Source organism: Mobula birostris, chromosome 2 (genome assembly GCF_030028105.1).
Source record: "Mobula birostris isolate sMobBir1 chromosome 2, sMobBir1.hap1, whole genome shotgun sequence".
NCBI lineage: Eukaryota > Metazoa > Chordata > Chondrichthyes > Myliobatiformes > Myliobatidae > Mobula > Mobula birostris.
This window is the reverse complement of record NC_092371.1, coordinates 170,572,987-170,593,184: the sequence shown is the minus strand read 5'-3', so window position 1 is coordinate 170,593,184 and position 20,198 is coordinate 170,572,987. Positions and strand designations below refer to the sequence as shown.

General features: G+C 42.0%; 1 protein-coding gene across 3 annotated transcripts in view; it reads right to left on the bottom strand.

Moving 5' to 3' along the window:
- slc17a5 (solute carrier family 17 member 5) overlaps positions 1-20,198 on the bottom strand; it is a 69,322-nt gene that overhangs the window by 17,534 nt on the left and 31,590 nt on the right. For all 3 annotated transcript variants that reach the window (XM_072251089.1, XM_072251090.1, XM_072251087.1), the window contains exons 4-7: positions 14,829-14,916; positions 12,731-12,817; positions 11,036-11,154; positions 2,365-2,523 (exon numbers count right to left, since the gene is read on the bottom strand). In XM_072251089.1, the coding sequence (XP_072107190.1) occupies positions 2,365-2,523; positions 11,036-11,154; positions 12,731-12,817; positions 14,829-14,916 (453 nt within the window). The remainder of the gene's footprint in view (positions 1-2,364; positions 2,524-11,035; positions 11,155-12,730; positions 12,818-14,828; positions 14,917-20,198) is intronic.

The following is a 20,198-nucleotide window of genomic DNA, read 5'->3' as shown; positions in this document are numbered from 1 at the left end:
GAACTTGACTCCAAGGAACAGTTGTATATACGACAAACAGTTAAAAGCACTTGAAGAGGTGGATTTGTAAAAGTGTCTTAAAAGATTAAGACAAAGGCAGAGGAGGTTGGGACGGTAATTCTAAAGTTAAGGTCCTAAATAGACAGTTACCAGTGATAGGAATAAATAGGATGCAGTTTGGAGGAGCACAGAAGATTCAAATACTTACTAGATTGGAGGTAAGGCAGAGCCTTGGAGAAATTGCATTTTTTTGTTGTTAAAGCACTAACAGATCAGGATCTGATGAATAAACAAAACCTAGTACAAAAATTAAGATCTTGGCAGCAAAATTTTGGATGAACATACATTTATGCAAAGATGGTGGAATTGTAGAGTCAAATCAATTAAATTTTACTTAAACATCCTCTGGTTTTGCTCACAAAATTACACCATTTAAGAGCAAGATTTCAGAAAAAATAGGCAGATACTTGGCAGGTATAATTTTGAACAGCTGTCTGCCAAATGATACACTTGGAAAGAAAGGAAAAAAGTAACAAGCCACATAAATTAAATGCTACAATTTTAAATGCAGAAACAGAAAGATCTAGTAATTGATATTTTTGGAATTTGACAAGACTTCAGTATATGAGGCTTTGGACTAAGGCATTATATATACCTCATCTAGAGCATCATATGACAATTTTTAGGAAGGTCTTAGTGGGGATTCAGAGAGACTTGGTAGAATATTACCAAGGATCGAGGACTTCAGCTACATGGAGAAATTTCAATCATTCTTCAAAGAAGGATACTAACTGGGAGATACATTCAACATCAAAATAAAGGATTTTGCTAGAGAAGAAAGGGAGAAACTGCTTTCTCTGGGAGGATTGCTGATAACCAAAGAAGACAGTAATGTAACCAGCTAAAGAACCAGAGGCAAGATGGAGGATTATTTTTAAATGCAGGGAGTTACAATCTGAAATGAGCTAAAAAGATGTAGCTAACTCAGAACTTTCCTATTTACCACGAGGATACATGTTACACTGGAGGAAGGGACTAGTTACCTGTGGAATTAATGTATGAGAGAAGCTTATCACTCAGGTGATCTTAAACTATTGTTCTATTTAAACTGTTGCTCATTTCTACCTTTGAGAAGACAGGCAGATGTTTTATAACTATTGTTCTACTAAAGCTTGTGATTGTGTATGGAAGTCTATGAATTCAAATTTAAATCACATTACCACTAATGCTTTGCTTGCTGTACAAGTTATTGTTCCTAATAGGCTGATGTCACCATACAGAGAGTGGGTGTGGAGAGGATGTTTCTAATAGAGGATGAGTCTAGACCCGGGGGCACAAGTACATCCCTTTAGAACAGAGATGAGGAGGAATTTCTTTAGCCAGAGGGTGGTGAATCTGTGCAGGTCAAGTCATTGGGTATATTTACAGCAGAGGTTGATCAGTAAGGGTGTCAAAGGTTACGGGAGTGGAGGGAAAAAAATAAATCAGCCATGATTGAACGGTGGAGCAGACACAATGGGTTGAATGGCCAAATTCTACTTCTAGGTCTTATGGCTTTATACTTACTGAAGTACACAAACAAAAGGCATTTTAGGATAGTCTAAACTGAAATTAGGCCGGCTGGTGGAGCAGTAACATCAGCGCCGGACTCCAGAGCGAAGGTTCCCGAGTTCGAATGCAGTCGGGCCGCTCCCAGGCACACTTTCCATCTGTGCTGGCTTCAGTGTTGAGCTCACAACTTGGCCTCGTAAAAAAAACTGCGCTGTGAGAAGGACGTGGGGAACCACTCACACAATCTTTCCTCCAAGACAACCACTTGAAAAAAAAGTGGTCGCCGAGGCTCTGGCAGAGTATGGCACACACACAAAAAAAACATTGAAATTAATGAAGTTGATGAGATACCGATCATGAACACTACTAGCATGGTCTGCTAATAGTTAAGAGGATCTGCTAATAGCTAGGAGAATCCCATATCTGATATCGCTTACCATTGTGATTGCCATCTAAACTGTTTTGCCATAGTATTTACTGTGTATAGCAGCAAGTTTAAACAGACATTTATAACAAGGATCTTATCGTAATTTTGGACTAAATTGATGTCAGAAATAACTTTAGCCAAGTAGATAAACATGAGAGTTTTCTCTTGTTTTTTTCTGACAGTGATATGAATGAGGATGGATCTCAGCTTAAAGTATTTCATGGGACACAACCAATTATCCATCAGAAATAATTTATCAAAGCGTGAAACAGCTTTAAAAGGCAAAAAATCTTGGCTAATTGTCATTATTGTCTCCTCTAAATTTCACATAAAACACAATGCACACAATGACTTTAAACGGAATAGAACAAACCTTTTACACTTACCTCTTTAATGTCAAATTGTAAAATTTCTTCCATGTAGGTTGGAAGTAGTGTTAATAACGTATAAAAGGTCCAATTGTAGCAAAAGTGAGAAACAATTATAGCCCAGAGTGGCAAAGATTTCCATATAGACTGCCATGGTACATTTTTCTTAAAAGAATGCTATGAAAATAGAAAATGAGAAAAAATAAATTTAAAGGAAAAAAGAACACAAATACTATTTAATTCCATATGGGGAACTACATATTTGGCAATGGCACATTATTTTAGATCTGGATTTATTGTTGGCTGGGACTCCCTTCCATTATGCTAATTAAATTGTTATTCAATAAAATTAATTTCTTGTTTTAAGTTCAGCCAATGCTGATAAGTTGCTTAAAACCCTGCATTTGAGTCACATCATCATAATAAAATCAACTTGTCACAGACAAAGAATAAGAGTTAAAATAATACACACAAGATGCTGGAGAAACTCAGCAGGTCAGGCAGCATCTATGGAGAGAAATAAACAGTCAACATTTCATGCCAAGATCCATCACCCACCAGTCTTGATGAAGAGTTTCAGCCCAAAATGTTGACCGTTTATTTCTCTCCAAGAATGCTGCTTGACTTGCTGAGTTTCTCCAGCATCACTTGTGTGTCACTCTGAATTTCCAGCATCTGCAGAATCCCTGTGTTTATAACTAAATAAAAAGCCGTCATTTCCCCTTCCCTGTCATGAAAGAAAAACAAGGCTTGAACTAAGATCTGTAAAAATTGCTACCACTAAGTCAAACTGATACCCTTTAGCTAATTCTCCTTGTCAAACTCATATTAATAGGAAAGAATATACTAGTTATGTGCAAACAGATTAACTGAACATATGTTAAAAAATTTTCCCAAGAACACCCTGCCAGTAAAAAGCAGGGCAAAACAGCCTGCTCCACTGACATCAGCATATTGATGGAAGGAGTTGTTGACAGTGCCATTAGTAGTCAAAAGAATATGGTAGCATGTTGGCCATCTGTCATATTTGGTAATGACATCAAAATCTGTACGGAGAGTTTTTAAAGTGAAAAAGCCGTTGCACTGCAGTACTAACACTCACTCTTTACCTCAGGAGTCCAGATCCAGTGATACATCACAAATTGGGGTCTTCCTTGATTGTAGTGGATAACCATGACTTCTCACTGTTGATCTTATCTGCCCAGTCTGCCAGAGCTGATTTCACATGCTAGGACAGGCATGTCCCTATTTCATTGGGCTATGAGACCCATCAGCTACCCACGCTTTGTTGAGCCCACCTGTTGAAGTGGTGTACAGGGTATGACCGCTATCGCATTCAAACAGTTATGTGGAGACACAGGTGACAGCTAAGCAACCTAAGGGACCTAAGGCTAGTGAGCTTCCCCAAAATGAACTCAACAACCCATTTACAAGAGGTGCTACCCCTCCGAGGACACCTCAAACACAGTAGCGTACACTGGATGAATTCCTCCATCGATAACTATTAGGAACTAATACACAATTTTATAGAACTGTAGTAGTATTGGTGTGTTCTGTATTTCATTTAAATACCCAAGTTGTGATTCAGTTAAAGAGCTGTTTGTCTTTTTCATACTTTTTAAACTACTTCCATGGTTAATTTAGGGCAGCTATTTAATTAGACCAAAATGTATTGGTCCCGATTAGTCCCAATTAGCCAGAATCTATAGTACAATGAAAATCTTTGTTTTCATGTCATATATACAGACAGATCACTTCAAAGCACAAGTATATTGACGTAGTACAAAGGGAAAAGTGGCAACAAAATAGAACCATAGAAACTACAGCACAGAAACAGGCCCTTTGGCCCTTCTTGGCTGTGCCAAACCATTTTCTGCCTAGTCCCACTGACCTGCACACGGACCATATCCCTCCATACACCTCCCATCCATGTATCTGTCCAATTTATTCTTAAATGTTAAAAAAGAACCCGCATTTACCATATCGTCTGGCAGGTCATTCCATACTCCCACCACTCTCTGTGTGAAGAAGCCCCCCCCTAATGTTCCCTTTAAACTTTCCCCCCCCCTCACCCTTAACCCATGTCCTCTGGCTTTTTTCTCCCCTTGCCTCAGTGGAAAAAGCCTGCTTGCATTTACTCTATCTATATCCATCATAATTTTATATACCTCTATCAAATCTCCCCTCATTCTTCTACGCTCCAGGGAATAAAGTCCTAACCTATTTTAAAATGCAGAAATAGTTATATAGTTAAAAAGAAAATGCAGCTAAGATAAAGTGCAAGAGCATGACAAGGTGATTGTGACGTCCTTTTAAAGCTCTCAGAACAGTGGGATTGAAACTGTCCTTGAATCTAGTGGTGTGTGCTTTCAAGGTTTAGTATCTTCTGCTTGATTGAAGGGGGGAGGGCAAAAGGAGAATAAAGGAGGTTGAGAGGTTCCTTTGATTACGTTGGCTGTTTTCCCAAGGCAGTGGGAAGTGTAGACAGAGTCCATGAGGGCAGGCTAGTTTTCGTAATGGACTGAGCTATGTCCACAACCTCTGCAATTTCTTGTGATCATGAGCAAAGCACTTGCCAAGCCAGTCTGTGATGCCTCTGGATACGATGGTGCATCTATAAAAGTCAGCAAGTGTCAACAGGGACATGTAGTGTTTCCTTAGCCTTCTGAAGAAGGAGATGTTGGTGACCATCACATCTATGTGATGGGCCCAGGGCAGGTAATTGATGTTTACACCTAAGAACCTGGAGTTCTTAATCATCTCCACCTGAGCACCACTGATACAGGGGCATTTGCTCCACCTTGCTTCCTGAATTCAATGGCCTACTCTTTGCTTTGTTGACATTGAAGAAAAAGTTGTTGACTTGACACCGTACCAGTAGGCTCTCTCTCTCTTATTTGTATTCAATTTCATCAATGTTTGAAATCTGGCCCATTAGTGTGGGGTCATCTGTGAACTTGTAGAGGAGTAATCTAATTACACATTCATATAGAGAGTTTATAGCGAGTAATGTAAGGGCCTGAGGACGTAGTCTTGTGGGGCACTCATGTTTAAGATATTCATATTGAGTATTGATGTCTATTCTTACTGATTGTTATCTGTGGTCAGGAAGTCAAGGACTTGAAGATGCAACTGAAGATGCTGAGAACTACACCTAGATGTTTGGAGATGAGTTTGTTTGGAATGATGGTATTGAAGGCAGAGCTGTAGTCAATAGTCTGCACTAGGTGACTTAGTTATGCAAATATTCCAGAGACCAGTGTAGGGCCAGGAAGATGGCAACTGTCGTGGGCCTATTTCTGCGAATTGCAGTAGGTTGATTTTGTCTGGGAGGCTGGAGTTCATGAGCGATGTGACCAGCCTCTCAACGTACTTTATGATGGTGGATGTCAAAGCCACTGGGTGGTAGTCATTAAGGCATGATATCTTGTTCTTCTTTGGCACTAGTGTGATAATGGTCTCCTAAATGCAGATGGGAACCTCAGATTGGACTGGGGATATGTTCAAAATGTCTGCAAATCCTGCTGATATGCACAGATTTGGTGGACATGGCTGAGGTCTCCATCTGGGCCATACACTTTCCATGGGCTCACTGTCAGGAAAACTGATCTGATATTTACAACAGTTACTGCAGGCTCTCAGGGTAGGTGGTGTCATTCCATTGCCTTCAGTTCATCAAGGAGGGATATGCTGTTGTCAAGTGATGCTGTCTGTCTTTGTTCTATAATCTTTTATAAGCGTGCCACAACTAACTGCAGGTCTGAGATTCTATTTTGGACTAAGTATTGTCTCTCAGCATCCCAGGTAGCTTTACAAAGGTTGTACCTCGATTGCCTGAAAAAGTCAGAGTCACCCAATTTCAATGCTGCTGGCTTGGACTTAAATTGGGAGAGGATTTCTCCTTGGCTTCCAGTTGATCTGTTCCCTCTATGGTAGAGAATTCCAGGGCTTCACCACTCTTTTAAATTATTGGACCCTTAATTTGTAGCTAAATCCCCTTGTCTGAAACTCTCCCAGTATTGGAAATATCTCAATAATTACTCTGTCAAGACTCCTCAGGATCTTACATATTAGGACCTTATAAGTTTGATTAAGGTCACGTCCCAATTATTCCAAATTGTAATTGTCAATTTTCTCTTGATAGGATAGCCTTCTCATCACAGTAATTAGCCTCCTTTTGGCTGCCTCTAATGCTACTACAGTATATGGTTTAGTAGACAAGGGGACATAAACTGCACAGTTCTTCAGCTGTGGCTGTACCAACACCACATACAATTGTAGCAAATCTTCTCTGTTCCTAAACTCCAATCCCTTTGCTATAAAGGCCAAAATGCTGCTAGCCTCTGAGCTATTTGCAACTTGCTAACTTTTTGAGAACCATGCTCTAGAGCACATAGATGCCTCCGAATTTCATTCATTTACAATCCACCTTTTGACTTCCCTTACCTAAGTGCAGGAATTCACATACTTTCCAACATTAAACTCCAGCCACCAGGTTTTCATCCAATCATTCAGTCTATCTATATCCCATTGCAGAATCACAATTACAACATGCCCTTCCACCTTTTTTGAATCATTAGGAAATTTGGAAACCTTATCTTTTGTCCCCTCCTCTAGATCATTAATGCAAATAGTAAACCCTTGACAGCCAAGATCCAATCCCAAGGGCATTACACTAGTTACATCCCTCCAGCATAAAAAGGACATATTTATACCAATTTGTTTTCTTTGTGACACCTAGTTTTCAATCTATGCTAATACACTTCCTCTGATACCTTAAGTTCACAATTTTTGCATCAGCCTCTTATGTGGCACTCTGTCAAGATTCAAAGAACATTTATTATCAAAGAATGTATAAATTATACACCTTAAGATTTGTCTGCTTACAGGCAGACATACAGCAAGAAACCCGAAGAACCCAAAACCACTGCGCAGAGAAAGAGAAAGCAAAAGATAAAAAGCACACAATTATGCAAACAATATAAGCAAGCGTCATCGTTTCAAACCAGGTTGAACCCTTAGATCCACTCCCCAGAGCAGCTGGAGTAGGCCTCAGCCTTGGTCTCAGTAGCACAGCAGCCAGAGCACTTTGCTGCCGAGAGATGAATGAACATCACAGGAGAGCAAGTGAAATTAGCCCAACCCCCACCTCTGGTTCTGACACTCGGGCTTTCCAGTCTGTCTGAACCAACACTTAAATTCTCCAAGCACTGAGTAGTGCCTCGCTTTAGGACACAGATCCCAGTGTAGTGATACACTTGGGCCACCCAGCCTGAAGCTGCTCTCAATCTCACCAGATTGGCTCAGCCCTTGGAGTGATCCAACCTCTCACCTGGGTGAGGTAGATGGGCATTGAAACACATACCTTCAGTAAATCTGAATACATTACATCTAGAATTTCCACTTTACTCAATCTCTCTGAGATATCCTCAAAGAAATCGATCAGATTTGGCCAGCATAACTTACCTTTTATAAAATCAAGTTTGGCATTCAGGTTTTGTAAATGATTAATTATTTCCTCTTTGATTATTGCCTTCAAAGCCAAATTCCACAAGTGAAACCAGAACAAGTGCCCTTTGATATTAAGAGCACAAAAGAGGAGAAAAGGCTGTGACTTTTGGAGGTCAGCACCCAAGGCAATGCTGTAGGAATTCCTCAAGGTAAAATCCTTGCTGCATCTTCAGCTGGTTCTATCAATGAGCTTTTCCATTTCACAGAATGTTAATTATTGTGAAGTATTCAGTTCTACATGTAGTCTACTAAGTATAATAGTTCAAGTCCAAATGCAACAGAGATGGATAATATCCAAGGTTTAGTTGACTTGATCATAGCATTTTAATTTGATTCTCTGATAATCTGATACAGCACGGTGGGGGAGGTGACAGCCGGGAGGTCAGGTGCAGGGTGGAGGAACCGCCAGCCTGCCAACGCCACCTCCAGCTGCTGCCATCACCACTCAAGCTGCTGCTGTTCCATAGGCTGTTGGGCTTGTCTACGCTCCGCTGGGCTCTTGTCCTCTTTTTGGTGGGGGGGGGGTCGTCCAGGAACAGCTTCAGATCCTGTGGTGGCGCTGGGGGTCAGCGGCCGCAGTTCCTCAGTCTGGAGCGCTGCGTTATACATTGCAGCCTGTGAAGCAGACCGGGCTCCTCAGCCTCAGCTGGCAGCTAGTCAAGGAGAAGGACAACTCTGACTCTAAACCCATACAGATGGAGCTCATTAGCCTTGGCAGGCACTTCCCTTGCAAGGGAAACTCTTATTCCAAAGTGTTGAGGTGTGATGGACAGTCTTGATGTGCGAAGACTCTGGGTCCATGTACAAGCTTTGAGCAGCCATCAACCTTGCTATGGGATAATGGCCCACCTCCTTGTGGGTCAGTCTTGGGAGAGATGAAGGCTAAGGGAGTAAACCCTGACAGCAAATCCAGAGTGGAGTCCATAACATGGCTGGATGGTGTACCCTGCCTCCTCCTGGCAATTCCTGGTATCAAATTGTACAGGTTCTAGCTTTCCTTTAGATTATATCAGCAAGGCCAACAGGGAGATCTTGTCATCTAGACAGCCCAAGGTCTCCATACCACCTGCCCAGGCTTTTAGCACTGGAGGTCACTCCAGTGATGTTTGAAGACTTTGGCACAACACAACCAGTGGCAGTTACTGGTTCTAAACTCACACCACTTGGCATAAGAATGAGCACCAGGGGTCACCTCTGATGGTGGGAGAGACAATTGCATCTCTTTGGATAGTTACTGCCCGCCTCATGCTGGGCAACCCCAAACCAGTAAGGCGCTGTCCCACCATGACCTGCCTGCTTCACTGGGTGTGTGGAGTCAGAGACTAACTTCAACAAGCAAGCTGAAACCCAACACCAGACAAGCCTGGAGGAACCAAGAAGGCTCCAGCTCCGTATCGCAAGCTGGAATGTCAGGACCATGTGTCCTGGGCTCATGAATGACATCAAACCAGTCAATCAAACACACAAATCTACTGTCGTAGACAGAGAACTCTGCAGACTTAATACTGACAATGCCTGCCTTCAGGAGACGTCAGGCAGACAGCAGCTCTATCAGAATCGAACTACACCTTCCTCTGGTGAGGAAAGTCCCAGGATGAGCCAAGACTGTGCGGTGTCGACTTTGCAGTGAGGAAGACACTTGCCACAGCTGTTGAGCCGCCTTTGGGGAGGATAGGCAGAATCCTCACTCTCCACCGTCAGCATCATCTGCCTGGTCAACTTCATTAGCGTCTATGCCCCCAACTCTTGGTGCCAGCGCCAAAGATAAAGATCTCTTCTATGGAGCATTGGATGAAGCATTGTCCAAGATATCTAGCGCTGAAGAGTTGTATCTGTTGGGAGACTTCAATGCTAGAGTAGGAACCAACAGCAAGACCTGGTCCAATTGTTTAGACCCACATGAAGTGGAAAAGATGAATGAACATGGGTAGAGGCTGATAGAACTATGCTGTTACTATGGATGGTGTGTGACCAACACACACTTCCAGTGCAAGGTGCTTCATAAGGAGGTCTCATGGAGACAACCATGATATCGCCACCAGCATCAGATAGACCTTGTCATCACCAGGCATGCAGATTTCAGAAGTGTCCTTATCACTCCCAGCTATCACAGCGCAGATTGTGACACCGGCCACTCCCGAGTAGACAGCAAAGTGAGGATCGCACCAGAGAAGCTACACTACTCTGAGAGGAAGGGTCGACCATGCATCAACATTTCCTGAGCATTCAGTGCCAAGTAAATGCAGAAGTTCATTGACCACTTTGAAGATGCTGTGGCAGTCTCCACCTATGACGACAACTCAATCAAGAGAAAGTGGTACTTTCATCTACAACTCAGCCATCACTGCGTTCGGTAAGAGAGAACGCACACAAGCAGTCTGGTATGATGGAAGCTGGGAAGAAATGGAACTAGTGACTGAAGCCAAAAGAAGAGCCCTCCTTGCCTACAAGAATGATCCCAACACCAGCACCCAAGACGGTCTTAAGGTTGCGAGAAACAAGGCTGAGAAAACTGCGCACTGCTGCATCAACATTACTGGCTGAATTTGTGCAGTAATATCCAGACTGTTGCAGACACAGGGAGGGGATGCACGAGGCATGTCTGAAGGCATCAAGAAGGCCACAGGTTCCTCTGTCAACAACACTGCCCCTCTGAAGTCGGACACTGGAGAAATCATATCAGCTTCAATGCTGGGTTGAGAACTACAAAGAGTTGTACTCAGCCCAGAATGTAGTCACAAGCACTCGAGGCTATCCCAGATCTACCAGTCATGGAGGAGCTAGATGCACTGCCAACACCGGAAGAACTCAGCAAATCCAGAGGAAACCAAAGTGTTCACAGGGAGAATGTATAAACTTACCAATAGTGGCAGGTAGTCAACCCTGATCTTACCCACAAAGCTACCGTTCATCAAATGAAGTAATGAAATAACTTATTCCTTTCTACCTTCACAGAATTATGGACAGAATGGTTTTCCTATATTAAAGACGCAAGTGTCATGTTGCTGTTGTACAGTAGTTACACAGAACCCTCAAAGAATTTGAAATCATTTGAAATGCTGCAACGTTACAGAAAGCAAATTTAGTGCTAATAAAGCTGACATCACTTTTTGATGTGACATTGAAGTTAAAGTTCTCAACATGTGTCAACTTTTCTGTGTGACAGCACACATCCTACCTGGCCACGAAGAGAAGATATTATATAGTCTTGCTCAGCCTTAGATATTGTTCTGTGGCTTTCTGGTGTGTCACTTGCCAGCCAGAACCATAGCAGACACCAGAAGACCCCCAGTGCACCTGATAAAAATAAATTATTTCATTGCAAAAAAGTAGGCAATCTGTAAATCAAAAGCACTACATATAATCTATACCATCAGTACCAATTTAAAGATTTTTCCAACAAATATGCATTTATAGTAAACGCTTTCCCCTTAGAAATTAAAATTTTGATATGACATGCTGCATCACCATTAATGGCTACAAGTGAAGTGACAGGAAAGCAAAATAATCGCCATGCTTGAAATCTAAATAAATAAAAGAACTGCAGTAATAAATGCAATAACTAATGACTGTAGTAACTAATACCTACAGAGACCATTGTTGTATCACAAATATTCAAGTTTAAACCGAGAGTATCAGGCACTGAACGATTTTATTTAACAAATTACTGTACTTAAAACATTAAGTAATTCAATCACTAAAGAACATAAAATACTCAGCGCATACTACATTCAAAAAGAATGCTGCTAAAAGAAAGATGCCATTAAGCTGAAAAGAGTGCAAAAAGGACTTAAGGATGTTGCCAGGACTCAAAGGACTGAGTTACAGAGAGAGATGGAGCGGGCCACAACTTGGAGTGTAGGAGAATTGGGGGTGACCTTAAATAGATGTACCACATCCTGAGGGACATAGATTGGGTGAATGCACATAGGTTTTTTTTTTCCCAGGGCTGGGAATAATTAGAGGGCATAGGTTTAAGGTAAGAAGAGAGAGATTTAATAGGAACCCAAGGGGCAGCTCTTTCATCCAGGGGGTAACCTATACATGGAATGAACTGCCAGAAGGAGTGGTTCAGGCAGTTACATTAACAAATTTTAAAAACACTTGGGTAGGAAAAGTTTAAAGGGATATAGGCCAAACCCAAGTTAACACAACTAGCTTAGATGGGTATCTTCTTAGTTGGTATGGACGGTTGGGCCAAAGGATCTGTTTCCAAGCTCCAAGATTTAACGATTCGGGTTATTTCCATTCAATTACTCCTCAATAGAAAGAACAGGTCATGATGTTATTTACATTAGCTGAAAATAATATATTTGGCAAATATATTCAAAAGCAAAATAGCCATATAATTAGTGAAGTGTTATCCATTCAAAGTAATAACGCATAAACAAGTGCTTTAATTTCCATTTCGGATGTAGCTTGTTAGAGCTCAATACGGAAATCCTTAGACAGATAAAACCACACCAATCAACTGGGTCTCCTCAACTTGGCTGCTTACAGCAGAGGCGGCCAAATAATGCAAATGTCAAAGGGCAAGGAAGGACGTACAAGGATTCCAGCTTCCAGCTGATATCGAACCTATTTTGACAGTACAGAATGAAATCATTCATATACTCTTTTTTTGAAAATGGCACAAATTCCCATTTACTGTGACTACACATGATATTCTTTTCTGTTGGATAGATATAGATGTACTTTATCAGATTCACAGGAATGGTTCTTCCTGCTTTACTGAGTCACATCACTACCTACTCAAATATTATCTTGCTAACTCTATTTAGGTAGGTAGGAAGGAAGAAAACAACATTTCAATGAGCAGGATTAAATTACAATGCAAAGCTTACACTATGAAAATTACACTATGAAATCTTACCAAAGATGTAGAAAACATATGACCAATCCAAGTAATAGCAAATTATTCCAGATAATGGAAGTGAAACAACAGTTCCAAATTGGGCACCTGGAAAATAATGTAATATTTAGAGCCTAGTACATGACTCAAATTTAGGGTAGTAAGTATATGTATGCATTTATATTGATGGATCATTGGCTAAATGGAAAAAACTAGCACATTGATACAACGCCAATAGATAGCAATTCCATATAATACAATCTGGACACACTTCTACACAATCAAAGACATTAATTAAGGCATCCGTTAGTCTTGCGAGACCATGGATCTGCGCCTGGAAAGTCTTCACACTCCAGGGCACAGGCCTGGGCAAGGTTGTATGGAAGACGGGCAGTTGCCCATGCTGCAAGTCTCCCATCTCTACGACACCGATGTTGTCCAAGTGAAGGGCAAGGGCCGATACAGCTTGGCACCAGTGTTGTCAAAGAGCACGATGTGGTTAAGTGCCTTACTGAAGGACACAACACGCTGCCTCAGCTGGGGCTTGAACTCACGACCTTCAGGTCGCTAGTCGAATGCCTTAACCACTTGGCCACGTGCCCACAAAGACATTAATAAAGTTAACATATTAGAAAAAGAAGTGAATAGCATTATCGCTCAAGAATATGATACATCAAATTAAATTTTATCACTAAAAACTAAAACTCTGCTATGGACGGTCCCAAGCCTGGCTGTGAAAGGGATGTTGGGCATGGGGATAGCAACAAAGCAATAGAAGCTCCAAAGACCTCATCCTTGGGAGAGGAAGGATACCAAGAAGATGGGCTATGCATGGAGAAAACTTGAAAGACCTGACTAGGATAGAGGACTCTGGTGAGATGCTGTCTGTGGCCTATGACCCAGTAGGGGTGATGGGCTTCAGTGAGTAAAAAAACTAAAGCCTGACATAGTTATATTTTAATTGTAAAATATACAAAAGTCCAGTCAATACTCCCTCACCTTAAGAGATAGGTGGAGATAAACTTAACTGGAGCATCTGAGACAGTCACAATTAAAGATTGTCTTGGCATTAGAAGCCATTTTAAAATTCAAGTCATATAATATTATGGAATAAGGTACAACTTTCATAAAAAATATATCTGACACCCAGGAAGACAAACATGCATTATTGTGCAATTATAACCAGTGACATCATTAATAAAATGTTAAATTTGCTCCATTAGTAACACACAAAGATGCTGGAGGAACTCAGCAGGTTAGGCAGCATCAATAAAAAGGAATAAATAGTCAGCACTTTGGGCCAACACCCTTCATCAGGACTGGAGAGGAAGAGGGAAGAAGCCAGAATAAGAAGAAAGGGGGAGGGGAAAACATACAAGCTGGTAGGTGATAGGTGAGGGGGAAGGTGGATGGGCGGATCATCCAAGATCCAAAGTGTAGCATGGCATCCATGCTCCTGTCGGTGCTGCCCTCTAGTGTTCAATCAGTGGAATAACAGGCTGGATTGCTGGGAAACATCAATTTGCGGGATTTGTATTTCAGGGTCTCCAACTAAAAAAGATGTATTTTCTTATGTGATGATGCTTGTTTTTTTTATTTCTCGCTATTTTGAATGCACATGATTTTTTTTGCACCTTGGTCCCGTAGAATGCTGCCTCATTCGACTGTATCCATGTAGTTTGAAGGACAATTCAGCTTGATTTGATTTGATGGCCCTGCTCTGCCATCTTGGGTGTGTTGGTTGTTAACGCAAACAATACATTTCACTCCATTTTTCAATGTACATGTGATATACAAATTTGATTCTTGAATCTTCAATCTTGGAGAGGGGTGTAGTGAAGTTAGAAGCTAGGAGGTGATAGGTGGAAGGGGTGAAAGGCTGAAGAAGGAATCTGATAGGAGAGGACCATAGGAAAAAGAGAAAGAGGAGAGGTTCCAGAGGGAGGTAATGGGCAGGTGAGGAGAAGAGAAGGGGAGCCAAATAGGGAATGGAAAAAGAAAGAAAGGAAAGGGGGAAAAAAAATCACTAATACTCCATTAGTATCACCTTTGGGAAGTTTAGACACTACATAAATTCCAGTGCAAAGGACAGTTCAAGCTTTAAACAGAATTAACTTACCTGCATACGATAAACTGAGAAGCGTGCTCCTTTCTAAAGGAGGTGCCCATTCAGCCCACATTGCATGCATAGCAGGGAAGGTTACACCCTATTAGAAGTAATAAAATAAAGTTCAACCTCATAAATGAGCAACCATTGACTGTCATATTGGGGAAATATATAGAATGTCTAAAGCAGCGGTCCCCAACCACCAGGCCCCGGACCGGTACCAGACCGCAAAACATGTGCTACCGGTCTGTGAGGAAACGATATGAGTCAGCTGCACCTTTCCTCATTCCCTGTCACGCACTGTTGAACTTGAACATAGGGTTGCCAACTGTCCTGTATTTGCCGGGACATCCCATATATTGGGCTAAATTGGTTTATCCTGTTTCTCCCCTGCTAAAGTAGAGCGCTCCTATGAAACCTCTCGTGCCGAAATGGTGTAAAGCGAAGAAACGATTACCATTAATTTATATGGGAAAAATTTTTGAGCGTTCCCAGACCCAAAAAATAACCTGACAAATCATACCAAATAACACATAAAACCTAAAATAAACAACACTGACATATAGTAAAATCAGAAATGATAAGTACACAGCCTATATAAAGTAGAAATAATGTATGTACAGTATAGTCGGGAAGATGAAGGCAAAATCGATTTGTGGTGGGAAAAAAAAAATCGGCACATACACGCATGCGCACACAGGTGCCTGCGCAAGACTTCATGGTTATGGTAGTCTTTCCTGGGGTAAAGTGTCCCGGGATTTGACTGTGACTTTTGTCCCTTATTTGGGAGTGAGAAAGTTGGCAAACCTAACTGTAAAAGACATGTTGAGGTGAGTTTAACCCTACTTGAACACCCACCCCTCCCCCCCATCCCCGTTGGCCGGACCGCAAGAATATTGTCAATATTAAACCAGTCCGCGGTGCAAAAAAGGTTGGGGACCCTTGGTCTAAAGGATCTACCATCAGCTCAATTATCATACCACAAATTCCATCCACCTCCCTAATTTTTTTTTCTAAATTTAATCTGAATGTGGTAATTTCAGCATTTATTTGAGTGAACCGGATCTCCAGACACCTTCCATCACCATATGTAAACCTATACACTTCCAACTAAACAATACTGTTCCTATCTATTTCCACCTCAGATCATGTACTGAAATTATTAGTTTTTTAAAATAAATTTGAATATTAAGTTGTTCTAATGTTCTCCTTGTTCCTCTCAACTATTTGTGTTCTTTGAAATAATGGCCACTATGCATTTCTCCCACCATCTGCAAAAACCCAGGCTCTGCAATTTCTTCCTCAATCTTTCTGCTTTGTTTTCTTTCTTTAAAATGTTCCATATAACAAATATGTCTTCTTTGGCTTAGTATAAAATTTAAATGAACTACGTAGTAGAACTTTAAATAAAGTGTGCTTTAAATGTGGATCCCGGATCGGCTATCCAGCCACCTAAGGACCAGCCAAAGGAGAATCCCTTAGGAGAAGATCATACTTGACTTGAGTGATTGCCCTAATACACATTAAATGCAACGTGATGTTAAAATAATGAAAAACACTGATTTTTTAAAATTTTTTAAATGATGATAGTCATCTTAGAGAAAAACCCAATAAAATTGCAACAAACGTAACACTGTAAAATTCAAGTCCAGCTCTCAGTCTCCAGCCTTTTGTGTCTCTGAATCTGTGCCAGCTCATACCTGCACAAGCACAGCTGTCTCATTAAAATTAATGGGAAAAAAAAATCATCTAGCAGGAAAATATACAGACATTAATATGATTTGTTACTTTACATATATTTAATTGCTTTTAATTTGTGTGACACATTTGCAACCTTTCAGGAAGAGTGAATGCTTTAACCACTGGTGTGCCCAGGGTCAGTACCTCCCTAGCAGTCAAATACATTAATATGAGAAAATCTGCAGATGGCTGAAAATCCAAAAGAATACACACGAAACACTGGAGGAACTCAGGAGGTCAGGCAGCATCTATGCAAAAGAGTAAACAGTCAACATTTCGGACCGAGACCCTTCTTCGGGACTGGAAAGGAAGAAGTCAAAGTAAGAAGGTGGGGGGAGGGCAGGAAGGAATACAAGGTGGCAGGGGATAGGTGAAACCGGGGAAAGTAAAGAGTTAGGAAGTGATTGGTGAAAGAGATAAAGGCTAGAGGAGGGGGAATCTGATAGGAGAGGTTAGAAGACCGTGGAAAAAAGGGAGAGGAGCACCAGAGGGAAGTGATGGGCAAGTAAGGAGATATGTTGAGAGAGAGAAACAGGAATGGGGAATGGTGAAGGGAGGTGGGGTGGGGGGGGTGGGGGGGGTGGGGGGGGGGAGAAAGAGCAATTACCGGAAGTTCAAGAAATCAATGCTCATGCCATCAGGCTGGAGGAAGCCATGCATTGATATGTTGGAATAGGAATTGGAAGTGGAATTGAAATGGGTGACTACAGGGAGGTCCTGTTTTTTCTGGCAAACGGAGTGGAGGTGATTGGCAAATTGGTTTCCCAATCTATGTCGGATCTCACCAATATACAGGAGGCCACACCGGGAGCACCAGATACAGATGACCCCAACAGACTCGCAGGTGAAATGTTACCTCATCTGGAAGGAGTGTTTGGGGCCCTGAATGGTAGTGATTGAGGAGGTATAGGGGCAGGTGTGGCACTTGTTTCACTTGCAAGGATAAGTACCAGGAGGAAGATCAGTGGGGAGGGACGAGTGGACAAGGGAGTCGCATAGGGGGTGATCCCTGTGGAAAGCAGAAAGTTTGGGGGGGGGCGGGGAGAAGAGAAGATGTGTTTGGTTGTGGGATCCCATTGAAGATGGCAGATATTACGGAGAATTATGTACTGGGTGTGGAGGCTGGTGGGGTGGTAGATGAGCACAAGAGGAACCCTATCCTCAGTGTGGTGGCAGGATGATGAGGTTAAGGGCAGACATGTGCGAAATGAAAGAGATGCAGGTGAGGGCAGTGTTGATGGTGGAGGAAGAGAAGCCACTTTCTTTGAAGGAGGACATCTCATTAGTTCTGGAATGAAAAGCCCCATCCTGAGGGCTGATGCAGCGCAGACAAAGGAACTGAGAGAAAGTGATGGCGTTTTACAAGTGACAGGGTGGGAAGTGATATAGTCGAGGTAGCTGTGAGAATCAGCAGGTTTATAAAAGATATCAGTAGATAGACTGTCTCCAGATATGCAGACAGAGAGATTGAGCAACCAGACTGAGGTGTCAGAAATGGACCTGCTGGATGTGGAGGCTAGTGGGGTGGTAGTTGTGGACTTTTTCCTTTGCTACATTGACGGCTACATTGATGTTGCTTACTGTACCCATGCTGAGCTCGTTAACTTTCGTCAACTTTGACTCCAACTTCCACCTTGCCCTCAAATTTACTTGGTCCATTTTCCTCACCTTTCTCGATCCCTCTGTCTCTATCTCGGGAGACAACTTATCTACTGATGTCTATTATAAACCCACTGATTTGCAGAGCTACCTGGACTATACCTCTTCCCACCCTGCTACTCACAAGAATGCCATCCCCTTCTCTCAATTCCTCCATCTCCACTGCACTACTCCCAAGATGAGGCTTTTCATTCCAGAACTAATGAAATATCCTTCTTCAAAGAAAGGAGTTTCTCTTCCTCCACCATCAATGCTACCCTCAAACACAACTCTTCCATTTCGTGCATGTCTGCTCACCCCATCCTTCTGCCGCCACACTGGGGATAGGGTTCTTCTTTCCCTCACTACCACTCCACTAGCCTCTGCATCCAGCACAATTCTCTGTAACTTCTACTACCTCCAATGGGATCCCACCACCAGGCTTGTCTCTCCCTCCCCCTCCCCCCAATTTTCTGCAGCAATCGTCCTTAGTGACTCCCTTGTCCACTTGTCCTTCCCCACTGAAAACAAGTGCCATCCCCTGACCTGCCCATCACCTCCCACTGGTGCTCCACCCCCTTCCCTTTCTTCCATGGTTTTCTACCCTCTCCAGCCCTTTATCTTTTTCACCAGTCAACTTCCCAGCTCTTTACTTCACCCCCTCTGCCAGTTTCACCTATCACCTGCCAGCTTGTGCTTCTTCCTCCCCTCTCCCACCTTCTTAGTCTGACTTCTCCACTTCCTTTCCAGTTTTGATGAAGGGTCTCCGCCCGAAATGTCAACTGTTTACTCTTTCCATAGATGCTACCTGCCCTGCTGAGTTCCTCCAGCATTTTGTGTGTGTTACTTACGATTACTTTATTAAGCGTTACAACAGCAAAGAAACAGAAGAAAGGGGAGAGATTAAAGTACTGTGGTCTTCTCATAACAGAAAATTTCATTGATAAGAGTTAACCAATACGACAGTTAGATTCAATTAACATGACACCTGGCACTGAAACCAAGAAATTTCCAGAAAAATACAGAGGTAACTGTAACCACTGGGAAACTCAATAAACAGTCAGATGTATATAGGTGCGTACACAAAAATATAAACAAGCACAGGAAAATTAAACTACAAGAAAAATAACAATACTATACCCCAATTCAATAGCAGAGATAGCCCCAACGCTGCACTATAATATGCTGACGTGCTAGGAGCAAGACTACTCATGTAAGATCCATGCACTAATGAAAGGCATGACCTAAAGACAGGTGCACAAGTCCCTGGCAATGGAATGATTATCCAATGATCCAATAGGGAGAGCTCTACCTAAAATGCATATTTTCGAGGTCTTAAACTTGAATATGACAATCAATGCCAGCTATAAAATGTTTAAATATTTTCCATCAACCATGAGGAAATACCTTTGAAATAAATTATCTTTGAAGTTGGTCACCTCCTCCACAAGCATTTTACACTAATATGATCTTTTAACAGTTCTGGTCGCTCTACTATAGGAAGGATGTCGAGACTTTGGAGAGGGTGCAAAAGAGGTTCACCAGGATGTTGCCTGGTTTAGAGGGCATGAGCTATAAGGAGAGGCTGGATAAACTTTGGTTGTTTTCTCTGGAGCACCAGAGGCTGAGGGGAGATCTGATAGAGGATTACAGGATTATGAGAAACATGGATAGAGTGAGCAGAGAATATTTGTTTCCCAGGCTAAAATATCTAATACCAGAAGGGATGCATTGAAGGTGAGAAGGGCTAGGTTCAAGGGGGATGTGAGGGGTAAGTTTTTTGCTCAGAGAAACGTGGATGCCTGGAACGCACTGCCTGGTATGGTGGTAGAGGCAAATACATTATAGAGACTTTTAAGAGACTTTGGATAGGCACATGAATGTAAGGCAGATGGAGGGATATGGACATGGTGAAGGTAGGAAGGACTAGAGTTTGCGTGTTTTTGATTTGCTTTTTAGTAGTTCGGCACAATATTGTGGGCCGAATAGCCTGTTCCTATATTG